The sequence below is a fragment of the Nerophis ophidion genome, linkage group LG17, assembly GCF_033978795.1.
Source record: "Nerophis ophidion isolate RoL-2023_Sa linkage group LG17, RoL_Noph_v1.0, whole genome shotgun sequence".
NCBI classification, from domain to species: Eukaryota; Metazoa; Chordata; class Actinopteri; order Syngnathiformes; family Syngnathidae; genus Nerophis; species Nerophis ophidion.
Window position 1 is genome coordinate 36251629 of NC_084627.1, and position 17327 is coordinate 36268955.

General features: G+C 39.9%; 1 protein-coding gene across 1 annotated transcript in view; it reads left to right on the forward strand.

Annotated features, from left to right (window-relative positions):
• wdr91 (WD repeat domain 91) overlaps positions 1 to 17327 on the forward strand; it is a 44886-nt gene that overhangs the window by 11755 nt on the left and 15804 nt on the right. The window contains exons 7-12 of the mRNA XM_061876865.1: positions 6632 to 6806; positions 6892 to 7065; positions 8975 to 9150; positions 15111 to 15165; positions 15232 to 15327; positions 15394 to 15488. Coding sequence (XP_061732849.1) covers positions 6632 to 6806; positions 6892 to 7065; positions 8975 to 9150; positions 15111 to 15165; positions 15232 to 15327; positions 15394 to 15488 — 771 coding nt within the window. The remainder of the gene's footprint in view (positions 1 to 6631; positions 6807 to 6891; positions 7066 to 8974; positions 9151 to 15110; positions 15166 to 15231; positions 15328 to 15393; positions 15489 to 17327) is intronic.

A 17327-nucleotide genomic window follows, 5' to 3' on the forward strand; every position in this document is an offset into this window, starting at 1 on the left:
CCGGGACGCTACAATTTCGGGAAGGTTGGCATGTATGTAGCTGAGCCACATCAGAGTAATCAAAGTTGCCTTGCCGACCCCTGCTGTAATTGAACTCAAATTAGTCGCCCAGTCCTACCTCAAAGTAAAAATTTTAACCTGGAAAAATAGGAACATTTTCAACAGCGAGTATATGTGACCAATGGTGGTTTAGAGAACAGAGTTACCTATTGTCTTAGAAAATGTTTCAAATCTCATCCAAACAGGGTTCATCCGTTCAGGCTCACAGACTAGATAAGACAGATCTATTATGAGGGGATGGTGCAGGACCAGAGTATTTATGTTCGAAGGATAGAGTCACGGCCCAGAAAGAATGGTTTCATGGTTCTAAACAGAAATTGTTAAAAAACATTGAAATGGAGCTTCTGCCAACACAACTATTGTTAAGATGGAGTCACCCTCGTTAGCATTCAGCTGTCAATGTTCAAGGGTGCACCTCAAGTAACAGCGACTAACAAATTACAAACACAACACAACCAGCTGTGTCGTGTTGATTCTTTGTTAGAGGCTAAATGATTGAATGAATGGATGAAAGTTCCGCATCACATGGTGGTTGTGATGTCCACATTGGAGACGGTAGGGACCTCCATGTTGGGATTTAACAAAAAAACACACATACTGACTAATACGTATCTTTTTGACCCACACCACCCACTAATGCACTGATTTATATCATGATTTATTTACTGATGATGGGCAAACTAAACTATTCATGATAAGACTTAGCTATCAACCTGCACCTAAAAAAGAAACAGCACTTTTTTGAGGACAAAAATGTTCACAATTTGGACAGAGTAAACAGTTGGTTTTAAAGGAGCGTGAGGGAAGTTGTCAATGTCAAAGTAGAAAAAACATACCTAAGTTGAGGGGGCACAGGTAGAGAGATCTGCAACACCACTCACTGTATCCCCCCACATACAATTTTGGCCTTTCATTTCTACATAAGATATTCAATAATTTATCCTCTAACAAATAAACAACCAGACACAGGCACTTTAAATTTGAGGGGCCCCCTTACCCGGGACGGCGTGACGAAGTTGGGAGAGTGGCCGTGCCAGCAATCTGAGGGTTACTGGTTCAATCCCCACCTTCTACCATCCTAGTCACGTCCGTTGTGTCCTTGGGCAAGACACTTCACCCTTGCTCCTGATGGGTCTTAGTTAGCGCCTTGCATGGCAGCTCCCGCCATCATTGTGTGAATGTGTGTGTGAATGGGTGAATGTGGAAATACTGTCAAAGCGCTTTGGGCTCCTTAAAAAGGGGTAGAAAAGCGCTACACAAGTACTACCAGTTACCATTTTTTTTTTACCCACGGATACAACTCATTGCACAAGGGGGATTCCATTCCTAATGACCATTGTGCTGGCAGAGGTTTCAAACATCTTTTAATCTTAGCAACTTTTGTTTTGTACCACAATATAGCCAAACTATCCTTGTCTTGGCACATCCCCTCCTGTGGAGGATACATACTTTGCATCCTGCACCATTCCCTCAGACTAGAGCTGTGCTACCTAAGTCTGTGAGCATGAACTGTAGAAGCCTGCTCAGATGAGAGGTTAAATGTCTTCGTAGACAATCTGAACAGTTGTGATCAATTAAATGAAAGAATACATTGACCCGATGAATGAAATTATTCTCGGGACCTGTGCAAACAAGCATTCCCCCGCAGATTGACACCTATGGAAAAAATACAATATAATGTTAATACAACCTGTTTTTATTACACTAAACAAATAACCTGTTTTATTACACTATCCAGTTACTTTAAGATCATTTATTACATTATTACAATTGACATAAAATGTTTTTGGGATGTGTTTCAATCTTTGATCTGCAGACTGTGAGGCAAACATGAGACTTGACCACAGTGTGGTCCAAATGGCAATGAAAATATTTTTATTTAAATTTTTTAAAGAATTTGGCCGCTTTTGTGTCCTAAGCCAGCAATTGTGAGTGTAATACAGGGCATGAATCAAATGGTGTTTCAACTGCACAAAATGATTGAACCCCGATTGTAATTACATTTATTTTTATTTTGTGTGCTGACTTGTAATAGATACAAAAATTATCATTTGTAATATTACATGTGTTGAGTTTTGCTGTTTCCTTGCAAACTACTGCATGTTGGTCATCTTAAAAAATAAATATAATTTATGATGAGTTATTACTGATAAAGTGTGTATTATTGTGTTAACTTGTGCTGATTTGCTAAAATAAACAATTCACATAATGGATTGTTGTTTTTTGTCCTGACAAACAAAAATCTCATTAATTGACATTCAGCTTTTCAAATAAATCCACACCACCTAATAAGACGCAAAGGTTTGTTAAATTATATATTGATTAGTTCAATTTATTTTCGGCTCATATTAAGTAAAAATACTAACACAAGAGTAAACATGAACAAATCCATAACCAGTGCAGTAATATAAAGAAAGAAGGTATTCACAATCACATACCCCTTGGTACAAACCAAGTGAGATGAAAATATGAACTACTGTACTTAAAGTACAGTACATACATTGATATCTGGGTAATGTGCCTATGCAAGTTTTATTTTTTACTACAAACCCCGTTTCCATATCAGTTGGGAAATTGAAACAATTCGAAATGTGGACTCGTCAGACCACAGAACACTTTTCCACTTTGCATCAGTCCATCTTAGATGATCTCGGGCCCAGAGAAGCTGACAGCGTTTCTGGATGTTGTTGATAAATGGCTTTCGCTTTGCATAGTAGAGCTCTAACTTGAATTTACAGATGTAGCGACGAACTGTATATAGTGACAGTGATTTTCTGAAGTGTTCCTGAGCCCATATGGTGATATCCTTTAGAGATTGATGTCGGTTTTTAATACAGTGCCGCCTGAGGGATCAAAGTTCATGGTCATTCAATGTTGGTTTCCTGCCATGCCGCTTACGTGGAGTGATTTCTTCAGATTCTCTGAACCTTTTGATGATATTATGGACCGTAGATGTTGAAATCCCTAAATGTCTTGCAATTGCACTATGAGAAACGTTGTTCTTAAACTGTTTGACTATTTGCTCACGCAGTTGTGGACAAAGGGGTGTACCTCGCCCCATTCTTTCTTGTGAAAGACTGAGCATTTTTTGGGAAGCTGTTTTTATACCCAAACATGGCACCCAGCTGTACCCAATTAGCCAGCACGTCTGTGGGATGTTCCAAATAAGTGTTTGATGAGCATTCCTCAACTTTATCAGTATTTATTGTCACCTTTCCCAACTTCTTTGTCACGTGTTGCTGACATCAAATTTTAAAGTTAATGATTACTTGCAAAAAAAAAAGTTTATCAGTTTGAACATAAAATATGTTGTCTTTGTAGCGTATTCAACTGAATATGGGTTGAAAATCATTTGCAAATAATTTTATTCCATTTATATTTACAGCTAACACAATTTCCCAACTCATATGGAAACGGGGTTTGTAGATGCTTTTTGTCACTAAATGATCAATCAATTATAATTCTGCATGATTATATGACCACTAGGCTTAATTTTAATTGTTTGTTTTACTGGCCGAAAGCCCACTTTTAAACATAATGCACAACTGTTCTATAGGGTAAAAGTCAGAACTTTGGTAAGAACATTTTAGCCAGCACTATTCATTCTAAAACCAGTTGTGACATGTTTGGATCATTGTCCTGTTGGAGCGTCCAGTTCGTCCAAGTTTCAATCATCAATTTGTTGATTTGATGTGAAGATGAAGAATTGATAGGTATTTTTTGTGATTGTATCTATTTAGTAGAGTGTACCAGTGGCAGTGACTGTAAAAAATTTCCAGGACATGATGTAAGCACCATGACTGACAGTTGTAACAGGGTTCTTAGCTTTGAAAAGTTCACATTGACTTCTACAAAAATACTTCTTCTCATTTAGACTTAGACAAACTTTAATGATCCACAAGGGAAATTGTATTTATTTTTTTATTGTGAACGCATAGGTCTAAACATCAACCTTTTAGTCCAGATAACATTTAAGTTGTCCATATGAATGCCTTTATGTTTCATTGTAGATTGAGGATGTTGATTTTGTAGCAGGGTCTTCTTTCGTGGTGGTTTCAGTCCATAGTCATGTAAATGTGTCTTCACTGTGGACCGTGGCACTACGCTTCCTGCACTTTACAGTTCATGTTACGATTGAGTCTTGTTGCTTTTCTGGATTGTTCCTGAACATCCTAAACTATTTCCTTGCATCTGATCATGACTATTTGGCTCTGCTTCCAGGCCTTGACAAAGTGTTGACGCATCCAAATAACTTGTCGTTATGTACAACTGTTTGAAGTGATGATGTTGGAATGTGCAGCTTTTTAGATATTTTTTCCATTCTTACATCTTTACTGACTTCCTTGGACCTTCACATTATTTTGAGTACTGGATGATCCAATACGAGCTCAAATACTAATTAATATAGATGTCCAATCATGGAATTGGATTGGAGACTTTTAACTTTTAACCTTTTTTAACTCATCAACTGATGAGCTGCAGAGCCCAGCAAATCTTTACCACAGCTGTGTCCCAATGTTTACATGCTAAAGATTGTACTCACGTGAAAGATTCCCTCAAAGGGGATACACGCTCAGGAAGACATACCGTATTTCCTTCAATAGCCGCCGGGGTGCTAATTAATTTAAAACCTCTTCTCACTCCTGCGCTCATTCAAAGCATGCGGTAAAAGTAAGCAGGCGCTAATAATTTTAAAACCTCTTCTCACCCCTGTGCTTACCAATGGCATGCAGTAAAAAACTGAGTGTGATTAAAAAAAAAAAAAAAAAAAATTAAGAATTATTCTGCGGCCCGGTGGTTGGGGACCACTGCTCTACAACATGTCATCGCGCCCACTTTTACACCATGCTATCTGCGTGCCGGCCGGACGCATGCATTTCGCTGCTTCTTATACGAGATTGCAATGCATACTTGGTCAACAGCCATACAGATCACACTAATTGTCGTGATATAAACAACTTTAAAACTCTTACTAATATGCGCCAGACTCTGTGAACCCACACCAAGCACATTTCTGGAGAGCATTGGCTCTGTGGCACATTATAAACGCAGCATAGGGATTACTCATAATGCCGTGCATCCGTGACTCTTGGCTATAAAATGTTTGCAGGTCGGCGAATCATGAGTCAGTCAGTAACAGCTTCCCCAGCGGCAGATCTCGCTGTGTGTCAGTTGGCGAACGACACAAGCCCTCAGCACCCAATGAACGACCTGCAAAGTGACTGAACGAGATCCTCAATGTGACTTCCTCCTCCGCGACACAGTCACTTCTATGCGACAGTACGTTCGCGAACGTGATTCACGAGATTCACGTGAATCACGTTCGCGAACGTACTGACGCAGAGAACTGACTGTGTTGCGGCGTGAATCCCGTGAATCACGTTCGCGAACGTACTGACGCAGAGAACTGACTGTGTTGCGGCGTGAATCCCGTGAATCACGTTCGCGAACGTACTGACGCAGAGAACTGACTGTATCGCGACGTGAATCACGTGAATCACAATTCACGTTCGCGAACGTACTGATGCAGAGAACTGACTGAGTCGCGACGTGAATCACGTAAATCACGTTCGCGAACGTACTGACGCAGAGAACTGACTGAGTCGCGACGTGAATCCCGTGAATCACGTAAATCACGTTCGCGAACGTACTGACGCAGAGAACTGACTGTGTTGCGGCGTGAATCCCGTGAATCACGTGAATCACGTTCGCGAACGTACTGACGCAGAGAACTGACTGTGTCGCGACGTGAATCACGTGAATCACAATTCACGTTCGCGAACGTACTGACGCAGAGAACTGACTGTGTCGCGACGTGAATCCAGTGAATCACAATTCACGTTCGCGAACGCACTGACGCAGAGAACTGACTGTGTCGCGACGTGAATCCCGTGAATCACGTGATTCATGCCGCGACACAGTCAGTTCTCTGCGTCAGTACGTTCGCGAACGTGATTCACGTGATTCACGGGATTCACGTCGCGACACAGTCAGTTCTCTGCGTCAGTACGTTCGCGAACGTGATTCACGGGATTCAGGTCGCGACACAGTCAGTTCTCTGCGTCAGTACGTTCGCGAACGTGATTCACGGGATTCACGTCGCGACACAGTCAGTTCTCTGCGTCAGTACGTTCGCGAACGTGATTCACGGGATTCACGTCGTGACACAGTCAGTTCTCTGCGTCAGTACGTTCGTGAACGTGATTCACGTGATTCGCGCCAGTTCCACTCATACCGGCATGGTCGCGGCGGAGCTCAACTGAACTGAGAAAGGAACGAATCAGTTCATGAAGTGATTCGGTTCAGTACGTTCACTCAAAAGATTCATTCGTTCGAACAAATCGTTCGCGAACGACCCAACACTAGCAACAACAAAGGTGTCATATATCCACAGTGTGAAGCCGCTTCTACAATACTAATCCTCAACATCTTTATTTTAGTCAGCATTAACACTCTATAGGTGAAGGCAGTTATCGTAGCAACTAATGGAAGTGTAAAAGTAGGCAAAATCGTTGTGTAATACCCTCAAATGGATTTATTCTAGATAAATGTCCCTCGCTCTGTCTTCCAGGGACTTGGTGTCAAGCCAGCGAGCTGTCAGTGCTGCCAGCACATCGTCCAGAAACTTCTTCTCCACATTGCTCCCACAAGGCCGGCGCACTCCTGCAGTAAAAACAAAGCAGCTCACATCGGCGTCTTCCCCGAGCCAAGCGGTCGTCGGCAGAAAGGACCAAACAAGCAGTCAGGTGACAATAACATACTTTTATAACACAATCAGTGTGTGCGTTGTAGGACCTTCACATGGGTCAACATCCTAAATGTCTTTTGTAGCCTTCGAAGACCAAAGACGCTGAAAGGAATGCCAAAGAGAAACCATTCTCCAGTCAGACATCCAGCAATGAAGCGTCCATCCAGCAGACCAACCAACCTTTTCATTCACGCCATAAGAGAATCCAGGCACATGAAAAAGAGAGGAAGGAGCTCTTCTTTAAACCAACACCACAGGTGTCTAGTTGACCATTTCCACTTAAACATTATGGGTTATGTTGGTTCAACGGGGCTCAGATGGTCCAGTGACCATACTTGCCAGACAGACGGCCGTTGTGACCTTGGGCGAGTCACTTCACCCACCTTGCTCCTGATGTGTCGTGGTTAGCGCCTTGCATGGCAGCTTCCGCCATTAGTGTGCTAATGTAATGTATAACGTAAAGCACTGTGTGTATCGATTCAAGTATAGAAAAACGCTATATAAATACTGACCATTTACAAACCCCGTTTCCATATGAGTTGGGAAATTGTGTTAGATGTAAATATAAACGGAATACAATGATTTGCGAATAATTTTCAACCCATATTCAGTTGAATATGCTACAAAGACAACATATTTGAGGTTCAAACTGATGAACATTGTTTTTTTGCAAATAATCATTAACTTTAGAGTTTGATGCCAGCAACACGTGACAAAGAAGTTGGGAAAGGTGGCAATAAATACTGATAAAGTTGAGGAATGCTCATCAAACACTTATTTGGAACATCCCACAGGTGTGCCGGCTAATTGGGAACAGGTGGGTGCCATGATTGGGTATAAAAACAGCTTCCCAAAAAATGCTCAGTCTTTCACAAGAAAGGATGGGGCGAGGTACACCCCTTTGTCCACAACTGCGTGAGCAAATAGTCAAACAGTTTAAAAACAAAATTTCTCAAAGTGCAATTGCAAGAAATGTAGGGATTTCAACATCTACAGTCCATAATATCATCAAAAGGTTCAGAGAATCTGGAGAAGTCACTCCATGTAAGCTGCATGGCCGGAAACCAACATTGAATGACCGTGACCTTTGATCCCTCAGATGGCACTGTATCAAAAACCGACATCAATCTCTAAAGGATATCACCACATGGGCTCAGGAACACTTCATAAAACCACTGTCACTAAATACAGTTTGTCGCTACATCTGTAAGTGCAAGTTAAAACTCTGCTATGCAAAGCGAAAGCCATTTATCAACAACATCCAGAAACGCCGCCGGCTTCTCTGGGCCCGAGATCATCTACGATGGACTGATGCAAAGTGGAAAAGTGTTCTGTGGTCTGACGGGTCCACATTTCAAATTGTTTTTGGAAATATTCGACATGGTGTCATCCGGTCCAAAGGGGAAGCGAACCATCCAGACTGTTATCGACGCAAAGTTCAAAAGCCAGCATCTGTGACGGTATGGAGGTGCATTAGTACCCAAGGCATGGGTAACTTGCACATCTGTGAAGGCACCATTAATGCTGAAAGGTACATACAGCTTTTGGAACAACATATGCTGCCATCTAAGCGCCGTCTTTTTCATGTACGCCCCTGCTTATTTCAGCCACACAATGCCAAGCCACATTCAGCTCATGTTACAACAGCGTGGCTTCGTAAAAAAAGTGTGCGGGTAATTTCCTGGGCCGCCTGCAGTCCAGACCTGTCTCCCATCGAAAATGTGTGGCGCATTAAGAGGCGTGAAATACGACAGCGGAGACCCCGGACTGTTGAACGACTGAAGCTCTACATAAAACAAGAATGGGAAAGAATTCCACTTTCAAAGTTTCAACAATTAGTTTCCTCAGTTCCCAAACGTTTATTAAGTGTTGTTAAAAGAAAAGGTGATGTAACACAGTGGTGAACATGCCCTTTCCCAACTACTTTGGCACATGTTGCAGCCATGAAATTATAAGTTAATTATTATTTTCCCCCCCCAAAAAAATGTATGAGTTTGAACATCAAATATCTTGTCTTTGTGTTGCATTCCATTGAATATGAGTTGAAAAGGGTTTGCAAATCATTGTTTTCCGTTTATATTTACATCTAACACAATTTCCCAACTCCTATGGAAACGGGGTTTGTACTATTTACATTCTTTACAAGAAATCTGTGTTCTCCTCAAGCTACAAGAGAAGAAGGGGGAGGGAGGAGAGCTGGAGCCTTCGAATGAGAACTGTGGTGAAGCTTCCGACTCCTTCAGCAGCAGTAGGAGTGGAGGAAGGCTGTCCGCAGAACAGCCTTTTATCAAACTCAGCCAGGAAGAATATGGAGAACATCATTCCTCCATCATGCATTGCAGGTATGTGGTCTTTAGTTCACGTTTTTTTTGTGTGCTTAAAACCCCTAAAAACCATTCCTATAGGATTTTGCTGCATTATTTTTAGAATTGGTGTGGCCTAAAATGTCTGAATTTGTGGCAGCTTTTTTAAAAGGTTGCAGCAAAAGTTGCAATGTTTTGAAGTTTTTTTTTTTTCAATAACATTGAATCAATTTTTATGAATTTGTTTTCATTGTTAACCTCAAATTGCACAATATTGTAACAACAATTGGAACTGTGTTAATGTTTTACTTGTTTTAGACTAGACAGACCTAAAAGCAAGACACATAATGGCTGTAAAATCACTTATTCAGACTTCATTGTCAACTAACTGTACTGTTCTAATTAGTTACAACTAATAATAGTAATAAATCATTCTAATTACAGAAAGAAATGCCACCAAAGATTTCTTTGTTGTCCACTGTCTGCTTTACAGACATTCTTTAATCTGTGGTAGTTTTACACTTGAAAAGTGTTTGTTCATCTTAAACATTTATTTATGTTCAAACACATTTACACCAGCATGTTTAGATCACTTATGAACTGTTAAAAAGTATCTTTAGCTCTTATTTTTATTGATAAATGAGTGACTCATCACACTTCAACATACAGTATCTGTCAGGTTAATGTTTCCTCTTTGCTAGCTCAACATTGCAAACTATTATCTTAATTGCTTGAATGAAAATCAGTGCTGTGAAATGATTGTTTTTCAATCAGATTAATCAAATTTTTGAATTTGGATTAATCCTGATTAATCATAGATTTGCATATTCTAAATTAACTCGTAAAATACCCCAAGCATTTTGACACAAATGCAATTTTATTGTCAGAATGGTATAAAGAAATATTTGGGAAAAAATCGTTTGGAATGCACCTCATTTATTTGCTCAAAATGTGGTTGTCGGGATTGCATAGTGTGAGACGACGATGGTTTGTTGTGATTTACAAATTCAAAAAGCAGAAGAGGCAGCGTACAGGCAAAAAAGTTTTAAATGCACTAACCAAAAATAAAAGGAAAGACGAGCACCGCTAGTAAAAGAAACCGACGCATAGGTATGGCAGACTCAAAAGTAAACTAAAGCAGAATGCTGGACAACAGCAAAAACTTAAAATACGCGTGAAGCAGAGACAGCATCCACTGGGGGTGTAAAGGTATGAATTCTCACAATACGATATATTATCACGGCATTAAGGCCTCGGTACGAAATTAATGCTATATAGGTCCAAAAAAAAGCTTTTTAAAAATCCTATAGTGTGTAAAATGAAGTGTCAGTAATGTTTAGGATAAACACACTTACTATAATTAAACAAAAAATGTTAAAATGTTCTTGTCACCATTATTACTCCAAATAAGTATTTCCAAGTGTAATAAATTGTTTAGGATTATCTACTGTTTCAAGCAAATATTTAAAATAATAACTTACAGGAACAATGTAAACGTCCTGTGTAGCAAGTGTAAAACCTTAATTTATAGTCTAGTATCTTTAAACTTCAATTTTAACATTATGGGAAGCAGTGTTCTCTACAGTGGTATTTTTTTCATATCAGTTTAGAAAATGTTGTTTCTCATTAAAATAAACAAACAAGCACTGGCGGCGATGACCAAGAAGAACGCAGAGTTGGAATATATTTACAACACTTTATGTACATATTTACAGTGGGGCAAAAAGTATTTAGTTAGCCACCGATTGTGCAAGTTTTCCCACTTAAAATGATGACAGAGGTCTGTAATTTTCATCATAGGTACACTTCAACTGTGAGAGACAGAATGTGAAAAAAAAAATCCTGGAATTCACATTGTAGGAATTTTAAAGAATTTATTTGTAAATTATGGTGGAAAATAAGTATTCAAAGCTCTCACTGATGGAAGGAGGTTTTGGCTCAAAATCTCACGATACATGGCCCGATTCATTCTTTCCTTAACACGGATCAATCGTCCTGTCCCCTTAGCAGAAAAACAGCCCCAAAGTATGATGTTTCCACCCCCATGCTTCACAGTAGGTATGGTGTTCTTGAGATGCAACTCAGTATTCTTCTTCCTCCAAACACGACAAGTTGAGTTTATACCAAAAAGTTCTATTTTGGTTTCATCTGACCACATGACATTCTCCCAATCCTCTGCTGTATCATCCATGTATCCATTTTGGTATAAACTCAACTCATTGTGTTTGGAGGAAGAAGAATACTGAGTTGCATCCCAAGAACACCATACCTATTGTGAAGCATGGGGTGGAAATATCATACTTTGGGGCTGTTTTTCTGCTAAGGGGACAGGACGATTGATCCGTGTTAAGGAAAGTATGAATGGGGCCATGTATTGTGAGATTTTGAGCCAAAACCTCCTTCCATCAGTGAGAGCTTTGAATTGTTGACTAAATACTTATTTTCCACCGTAATTTACAAATAAATTCATTAAAATTCCTACAATGTGAATGAATTCCTGGATTTTTTTTTCACATTCTGTCTCTCACAGTTGAAGTGTACCTATGATGAAAATTACAGACCTCTGTCATCATTTTAAGTGGGAGAACTTACACAATCGGTGGCTGACTAAATACTTTTTGCCCCACTGTATATACATAGTTATATAAAATTTACATATTTATATAATATGTTACTGCAAGCTCCATTCACAGACAGAGTCCCATTGCTTTTATGAGCGGTCGAGCGTGTCAAAAGCCAATTTTTTTTTTTTTTTTTTTTTTTTTTGTGGCGGCCGTAATTCTTTCGTGGCGGGCCGCCACAAATAAATTAATTTGTGGGAAACCCTGTTGCAGCAGGATTCCATTCTTCCACAAATCCGAGTGGTACTGTGTTAGTTTGCATGTACTATTCAGACGTGCTAAATAAAGACGTAAAACAGCACTTGCAGACTAGTTGCAGCCTTGATAAATCACATTCCATCCAACCATTTTCTGCAGCTTGTCCCTCACGGGGTCGCTGGGGTGGCTGCAGCCTTACCCAGTTGCATTCGGGCAGAAGGCGGCGTACACCCTGGACAAGTCCCCACCTCATCGCAGGGCCAACACAGATAGACACACAACATCCGCACTCACATGCACGTGCTAAATAATTAGCATTTTTTTCTCCCACTTCTGATGATCAGCATATATTCTGCATATTCATGAAGACAGTCGTGCTAAATAGATTGAACTCCTTATTCTGCTCACCTAAAGGGAAACTGCACTTGTTTGAAATGTTTTCTAATCTTCGCAATCATTACGAAAGACAAGAAGACAAAGGTTTTTTGTTTTTTTTTGTTTTGCACTCTAACATTCTAAGAAAATCTGCTCTTTTTTGGTGGCCAGCAATGCAGCTAACGGGAGCAATCAATTATATCTGTAAATCACTTTAAAAAGTGGATTCAGAAACCGTCATCAATACTTAATTTATGTTCCGTAAACTGTATAATAACCAAGCTGTAACACCATTGTTATTGTAAGAGCTGAGGAACATTGAGCAATTATTTTTCCAGCGTTGTAACATGCTTTGGTATTAGCCATAAAAGCTCACTACGGAAAGAGATAAGCTCGCTTCTATGTCACCACGAAAGGCGTTTGCATTGTAGAATGCGATAAGACAGAAATTTTACTTAAAACGTGAACAATCATATTACAGTATCTGTAAAGTATTAGCCCACATTTAAAATTTGTTGTTGGTACAAAGTTGTGAAGTGAAGTGATTTATATTTCTATAGCGCTTTTCCCTAGTGACTGAAAGCGCGTTACATAGTGAAACCCAATATCTAAGTTACATTTAAACCAGCGTGTTGGTGGTACTGGGAGCAGGTGGGTAAAGTGTCTTTCCTGAGAACACAACAGCAGTGACTAGGATGGCGGAATCGAACATGGAACCCTCAAGTTGCTGGCATGGCCACTCTACCACCCGAGCTATGCTGCCCCACAGATAACAGCTGAAGGAGTGGAAATGCCGTTCGCAGGAGTGAACACCAGCTTAGAACTCAACACAATGATCAAGTTAGCCAGACAGTGTATGTACTGTAGTTGTAATAACACGCATGACGTGCTGTGTGCATCATGACCAATATTAAAGTGTGACTCAAAGGATGGACAGTAGTGTGGATGGTCCAGCTGGCCGGGTAAACACGCTATTTATGTTGAAATAGCATGTCATCAAATTCCGCATTTACAGCTTCGAGTCCCGCCAACCTCACTCCCTCGGCTTCCGTCTGCTCCAACCAACGTCTCACCCTTCCTTTGTGCTGGTTTCTAGAAACAGTAGTTCATCCTCCGTATATTCAGCTTAAAAAATATAAGGTTGTTAATCCTCTTTGTCCAAAAAATTGTCGTCTTTTTTGTCTATTACCAAGTCTGCCATGATTAAAAAACACGTTTGTTTGTTTCTGGAAGTAGGACACACAGTTGTTGCCAGAAACCGTAAGTGCACTGCTGTGGAAACGGAAAACAATGCACGGAAGAAATCAATGATTAAAATGACCAAACTTTGGTAAATATTGTACATATTACATATTGTTGTGAATGATTCTGTTAATACATTATATACATATATATAGACTTGTAGTGTGTGTATAAAAGGTTGAGTGAGGGTTTTGAAGGCTATAACTGTGACTCCTATTAGCTAAATCTTCCAAGTGTTTTTGTCTATCATCTTTAAAATCCTAAAAAAAAAAAAAAGACGTGTGTTCTTGTCCCTCATAATGATTGTGAATGATAGGCAAAATTCCAAAAAAAGAGCAGTTCCGCTTTAAACAGAGGCAAACAGATTTAAGTGTGCTATAGAGAGGCGCGGTTTGCGGTTTCATCTGCGGAGTCCGCGGATGAAACCGCGGGTCGGGCGGGTGACATGACGAAATTATAGATTTTAAATAGATTCGGGCGGGTGGCGGTTGAACTATTTGGAAATATATGATATACATGGTTCAGAGATCGGTAACCTTTACCGTTCTAAGAGCCATTTTGGAACTGTGTCACAAAGAGTAGTAGACATTAGTAGACGTAAACATTCTCAAGAATGTCTGCCGGCAGTCACTCAGTTAATAAGTATTAGGGCGTGCTATAAAGCCTTTGCCTTGACGCCTTCTACAACATGTACAATTTACTTTCAAGTCCAGGAATATGCTGTGTGTGGCTCCCACTGACACACGCACACGACTGCAAGGCATACTGGGTGATACAGAGTACACTAATGGTTGTGATATAAACATTTTTAACACTCTTACTAATATGCGCCACGCTGTGAAGCCACACAACAAATACCCAGAATCCTTTGCATCCATGACACTACCTGACGGGGGTGTAAAGTATATTCAGGAAGTGCCATGGATGCAAAGGATTCTGGGTATTTGTTGTGTTGCGTTTATGTTGTGTTACTGTGAGGATGTTCTCCCGAAATATGTTTGTCATTCTTGTTTGGTGTGGCTTCACAGTGTGGCGCATATTAGTAAGTGTTAAAATTGTTTATATCACAACCATTAGTGTACTCTGTATCACCCAGTATGCCCTTCAATCTTGTACGTGTGTTTGCATAAGCTGCATGCAGCATGTTGCTGGACTGGCAAACGGTTCGTACATGTTGTTGAAGGTGTCAAAGGCAATGGCTTCACAGCACGCCCGTATTCCCGATATCTGAATGATCACCATCGGATATTCGCGAGAACGTTAACGGCTCCCATTGCCTTCTTTACTTTGAGACATGGGTCAAACTAGCTCTTTTAGTGGTAAAAGTCGCCGACTTCGGATATATAACAACGGGCGGATGGCGGGCGGTTGCGGTTCTGATAAAATGTTGGTTCGGGTGGCTGGCGGGTGGATGACGACTTTAGTGATGCGGTTGCGGATGATATAATTGCCTATCCGCGCATTTCTAGTGTGCTATCAAGTTTGCACATGTTTTAATACACAAAACTTTAAAAGTTTGGGCCCTTTGAATATAATCTCTGTCATTTTTCTTTTTGTCTCAAGAGTGGATTGTTCTGGTCGCCGGGTGGCCAGTTTGGATGTAGATGGTGTTATTAAGGTGAGTCTCTTGGAAAAATGTGTAAAATAATGATTGCAAATATAATAAATCATTGCTGTTCTTCAGGTGTGGTCCTTCAATCCTGTCATGCAGACCAACGCCACCATCATGTCCAAGTCACCTCTATTGTCACTAGAGTGGGCCACCAAACCAGATAGACTGGTATGAATATACAGTACATGTATTATGTATGTACACTGTTGTTTTATATGTTGTGTTTGTGTTTAGTTGTTACTGGGCAGCGGTGTGGGGACGGTGCGGCTGTACGATACAGACGCCAAGAAGAACCTTTATGAGATGAGCATTGATGAAACTCATCCACGGTACACTCTCCTAAATACATGATTAACACAGAACTTGTACCAAGTATTCACTGCAAATACACACATGTAGGTAGGAATGGACATTGAATTTGTTACTTTTATAGGTACACTGCAAAAAGTCAGCGTTCAAAAACAGGGGAAAAAAATACAAAAATTAGGGGTATTTTATTTGAACTGAGCAAAATGATCTGCCAATAGAACAAGAAAATTCGGCTTGTGAAGACTTTCCAAAACAAGTAAAATTAGTTAACCTTAATGAACCCAAAAATACCTTGAAATAAGTATATTCTCACTAATAACAAGTGCACTTTTCTTGGTAGAAAAAAAAGAGACATTTTTGCTCAATATGTTGAAAAATATTATTTAATTAAGTAAATGCTAGTGCCATTATGTCAAGCTAATGGCACTAGCCTTTACTTGGTATAAAAAAAGAGAGACTTTTTTGCTCAATATGTTGAAAAATATTATTTCATTAAGTAAATGCTAGTGCCATTATCTTGACATAATGGCACTAGTATTTATTTAATGAAATATTTTTTTCAACATATTGAGCAAAACGGTCTCTTTTTTTTTTCTACCAAGAAAAGTGCACTTCAATCAATCAATCAATGTTTATTTATATAGCCCCAAATCACAAATGTCTCAAAGGACTGCACAAATCATTACGACTACAACATCCTCGGAAGAACCCACAAACTTATTAGTGAGAATATATTCAAGTAAGAAATTATTACTTTAAAAAAGTAGTTTTATACTTGTGAGTGTTAAGGACACAGCTTTGTATCTGTTGATATTCTAGTTTCAAGCATGTTTTAGTCAATATAGGTGCTAAAAACCCCAGCTGCAAGCTGTAATATCTTACTGAGATAATTTAGTTTTTGTGCGACCCGGTAGGGAATGCATCCCGGACCGGAACCAGTGGCGCGCTAGTATCTATACTTAAGTACCAAGAATTGACACTGCACCGATTCAAATGTCAAAGGTACCCTTGCCCACATATCGGAGAAATGTGTGTATTGTATTCTACACTGCAATAAACAGAGCACACAAGAAAACATATTTTATGGTTATATTACATCAAAGTGAAGTGAAGTTACAATTAAACCAGTGTGGGTGACACTGGTAGTAGGTGGGTAAAGTGTCTTGCCCAAGGACACAACGGCAGTGACTAGGATGGCGGAAGCGGGAATCGAACCTGGAACCCTGAAGTTACTGGCACGGCCATTGTACCAACCGAGCTATGCCCCCAAAGTCAATCAATCAATCAAAGTTTACTTATATAGCCCTAAATCACGAGTGTCTCAAAGGGCTGCACAAGCCACAACAACATTTTAGTCTCAGATCCCAAATGACTGGCTTTTAATGGCCAAAGGTATAGATGTGTGCCTCCAGGTTAAAGGAAACAGCACCCTGTCTTCTTTTAATAGATTTACTACAATATTTGGCATGCTAGGTTATGTTTGCTGTGGTCTGGAACAACATGGCACACAAACAACGATCTGAAATGCAGCCAATATTACATACAGATGATGTGTCATGAGACATGCAAAACTAAATTATTTACAAAAAGGATAAAAGTAAAACATATTAAATGAGCTCAAATATACCTACTAATGAGGCATATTGATGCAATATGTACATACAGCTAGCCTAAATAGCATGTTAGCGTTGATTAGCTTGCAGTCGTGCACTGACCAAATATGCCTGATTAGCACTCTCAACAGGTCAATAACATCAACAAAGCGCACTTTTGTGCATTCACGCACAGCATAAAACTTTTGGTGGACAAAATGAGACAAAGGAGTGGAAGATTTCACATCATTACATTAAACAAACTGT